General features: G+C 46.0%; 1 protein-coding gene across 1 annotated transcript in view; it reads left to right on the top strand.

Moving 5' to 3' along the window:
* Window positions 1-3,831, top strand: part of T265_10344 (hypothetical protein) — a gene marked incomplete at both ends in the record, with an annotated part of 50,432 nt that overhangs the window by 29,377 nt on the left and 17,224 nt on the right. The window contains 2 exons of the mRNA XM_009176689.1: window positions 1,551-1,796; window positions 1,889-2,198. Coding sequence (XP_009174953.1) covers window positions 1,551-1,796; window positions 1,889-2,198 — 556 coding nt within the window. The remainder of the gene's footprint in view (window positions 1-1,550; window positions 1,797-1,888; window positions 2,199-3,831) is intronic.

Raw genomic sequence — 3,831 nt, 5'->3', positions numbered from 1 at the left:
GAGACTGTGTTCGTCAGACCTCTAACCATTGACCAACCTGGTATGAGAGACTCTGTGAGTGTCGCGCGGACACCCCCCAGTATAGCTCAGTGGGTCGCGGAGGTACACAACCGCCACACCACGGTAAGGTTCAGTCTCTTCGTGACGTCTGTAGCACCCTTTCGATGCTTAACTGCCATGCCATCAGAATGTGGCACAAGGGCTGGGATACTGCCAGGTTGCCCAAGCCTAGACGGAATTTCGAGAGGCAGAAGTCGGCTTCGAATCGCCAAGAGACCCGATCTGCCGGCCAGTCACCTGCGGCTTAGGCTTCTTGGCGGTAGCAGCTCCTAACTGCGAGTGGTGAAGCGGTTTTGGAGCATGGTAGCATCTCAAAACTTGTGCATCATTTAAGTGGCTTGGCAGCTATGCACCGTAAACTGAACAACTATTGCTTCTACTTATTTCACGTCCTCGAAAAACACCATAGCTTCCGCACTGGTCGGAGCACAACGGATCTGCTATTTGGTGCATGGTAACTCAAAGAAAGGTCCTGCAAATACCTCTAGTCTCGACATTTCACAAATTTCAAAATGACTTCGCTCAACTAAAATGTACTGTGATGAGTTCAAGGCAGGTTTGATTGCCCGTCAACACTTGAGTCTCATCCGGTACCTACGATATGAGATAAAAGCTTTGTATCGGCTTCAGATGGTTTCGAAGTCATCACGAGCGCTTTTCAGCCATTAGCACGTGCTGCTGTCGGGTTGATTTACCACCGGCTAAGAGAAAGGATCAGAAGGTTGAATTGATCAAAGTCTGGTTATGGAGAGCCCAAAATTGGGTGGAATTCTCTCCCGCAAGCTGTTTCGTTTTCCCATACGAGCCTGACCTAAATTATCATCTGGTCTTCGAGTTCGGACCTCAGTACTGCAACGGTTCTGCGGTTACAGTGGCTAGAACTCAGTTCCTCAAGGTTTAACCTTGCCAAGAAGGTTAAGGATGAAGAACAGCTAAACCCCTTGCTTCACAAAATCGTGTCATGAGGTGGTCTGGAGGTAGAGTTGTACCGTCTTACATTAGGAACGTGATGATTATGAGATATTTCCTTCAGGCGACCAGCATGTCCATATTTATCGCATCAGCCTTGTTGAACCAACTGAACGTGGTATCGCATCTGACGGTTTGCCTGTGTCTCATGATATCCCATTTTTCGGTGGCTAGAACCAGCGCACCTGGTTTATCGCCGATGAACTTCTTTGTCTAAGTGTTTGAGCCTACAGGTTTTCTACTGCTGGTAATATGCGCTCCAGTAATGGGTTATGCCAAATGTTTGTTGGTGATAGTCACGGAAGGATCTCACGCGGAATTTCGTTAACAAAAGTGTAATCCAAGAGTGCTTGAGTGAGAAACATTTCTTCGAACTGTTATGCTTAAGGATTCGGTGATGTGCGTTGTCATTTATAGACACATGGATCTCTCCGAGTTCTATTGTCATTGACACATCACAGTTTTGTTTTTTCTGTCAACCGGACGTCAACCGACTGTTTGACTCCCCTGGCAATCAACAGGTTGAACGGCGAGTGATGCAGCTGCTGCAGCGGGATTCGTTTCAGCGTGCCGACGATATCACTCTTGTTTTGCAAGTTATGGTACAAGAGTGTCTTACCAGATACACCCGCATGGAGTTGCTTAAACGGCTAGCGGCTACGCATTCAGTCGCTTGCTTGAAGCTTTTTCGCCAGTACAATGGACTGGACATGTTGGCAGCATTCATGTGTGATTCACATGTGGACGATTGGGAGTTGAAACGACAAGTAAGTAATCATAAATGTCAGTAGAAAGTTTATGGTCCTCATTTACACAAAGATGTGTGTGCCATGAATTCCCTGTTTCTATTTTTGTGTAGATTCTTCTTTGCCTCGATCACATACCGGTGTCTGAACAAAAGCAAGTACAGTCCAACTCCCGTCTGATGGATATTGTTGCTCAGTGGGCGGTTGATCCACATTATTGTCGTCGTCGTTGCACTTCACCTGGAGACGCGCAAACTCCACATAATGACTCCAACATGACGGGCAATGGACGGAATGGTGATAATGCTGAACACAATATCCTTTCAGGAGGTAGTCGTCATCTGGTCGTCGAAATGGAAGGGATTGGTTTCCCAGCACCAGCCACTCCAGTCGGAAACGTAACGATGTCACAACAAGTTGGAGGTATTCCTACTAGATAAGACGAGATTTCCTTTGTTCGTCTTTGCTAGTCAATTTTCATGTGAACGTTTTAAAGGGATTTTGAAGGACCTACCCACGCGAATACATGCCGGAAATGTGGGCTGGGTCGGTTGAACATTTTGCACCGCACCTGACATGGTTATCACTGACAGCAGTACCAGTGTGTGGACGCTCATTCTCAACTGTCGTAAAATAATGTTCATTTAGATGAAGCCATGTGATAAAGGTAGGAACAAATGATGAACGGGTTACATATATCCCATGTTCTTTCTTCCCATGTTTTCAGAGAAAATCCAGTCAGCACAAGTGCCGTATTTTGCATATTTTGCAACGTCCTTACGGGGAGGATTCCATGAATATCCTCGAAGACAGGCGTTGTCAATGGCACCCAGACTTCATATTTCTTCTTTTGGGTCACCCCACAATACTCGCATCCAATGTAGTGTGGTTGACGAATTCCTTTTGTTTTATCCTACCTCCAATACACATCACATCATGGTGCAAACTAAAATGAAAGGTTGTTAGTGCAGTGTATAGCCTTCGATTGTTGGGTCACATAGGGGATCTGTGGCTTGGATGACAACAATTCTTCTTCGGCTGTTCATCACCGTTCTTATTACCGAGTAGTCCCAGCGATAAAATTGCTGGAGCATCCATTTTTCCTCTTATCCTCACCAATCGTGTTTGGTATGGAATCATCTTCAGTTGTCGTAAAGATACTGGACCTTATCGTGGCGCAGTGGATTGAGCACCTCAACCAACCAATGAGCCACGGTGGGGGATACGACATCTACAGAGTACCTCACCAGGTTAGGCATGGTATGGGGTTCGAACAAATAAAGACCGAATTTTTGGGTAGAACAAGTTTGAAGTCTTGCTTAAAAAATTGGTCGCTCTGACGGTATTACCCTGACTGTGGCTCCATTGAGGTCAGAATTTCAAGCCGAGGACTTGTGGAACCTTAATTGTCCTCTCTAGGTGTCGGAGCCCTGACTGTATCTGAGTACTTGAAACACAGACAAAAGGAACGCTATCGCATACCGCAGGGCGTGTAAGCGAAAACGACATTGCTGGCACTTCACATCTTCATTATTATCTCCTAACTGCTACTCTGCCTCAATTGATAATCACTTCCTTAGATGCGGCTTTAGGCACGTCATCCAAGGAAGTGGCCCATTGGAGACCATTGATAATCAGATACCATCCTCGTTTTTATCAAAGACCTTAACGTTCGTACTCTTAATCAAACCGGTCAGTGCGCTTCTATTGCGTGCATTCTCTATACTCGGTCGGTGCACCTGTATTGCATTTCTGAAACCCAAGTTTTCATCAGCTTCGCTACATGGATGTCATAAAACGTGATTCTCCAAATACTGCAACTGATTAGTATAGCTCACAGTTCCCCGGCCGAGGACCCTTTGCTTGATTGAATACGTGTGAATAGTCGCCTGTGCACCGTGACTAATTGCACCGGTCGCATTGGTAACCGCCCTTTATGGTTTCCTCTAATGCCTCAATTGACTGTAGCTCTGAACCTATACCAGATACTGTTTGACGAGAAATAACCACCCTCTTATCGTCAAACTTCATCGGTGCACTCGGCCAGCACTTACTG

Source organism: Opisthorchis viverrini (assembly GCF_000715545.1).
Source record: "Opisthorchis viverrini unplaced genomic scaffold opera_v5_360, whole genome shotgun sequence".
NCBI lineage: Eukaryota > Metazoa > Platyhelminthes > Trematoda > Opisthorchiida > Opisthorchiidae > Opisthorchis > Opisthorchis viverrini.
The sequence above is the reverse complement of the archived record's forward strand: the minus strand, read 5'-3'. Positions and strand labels throughout refer to the sequence as shown.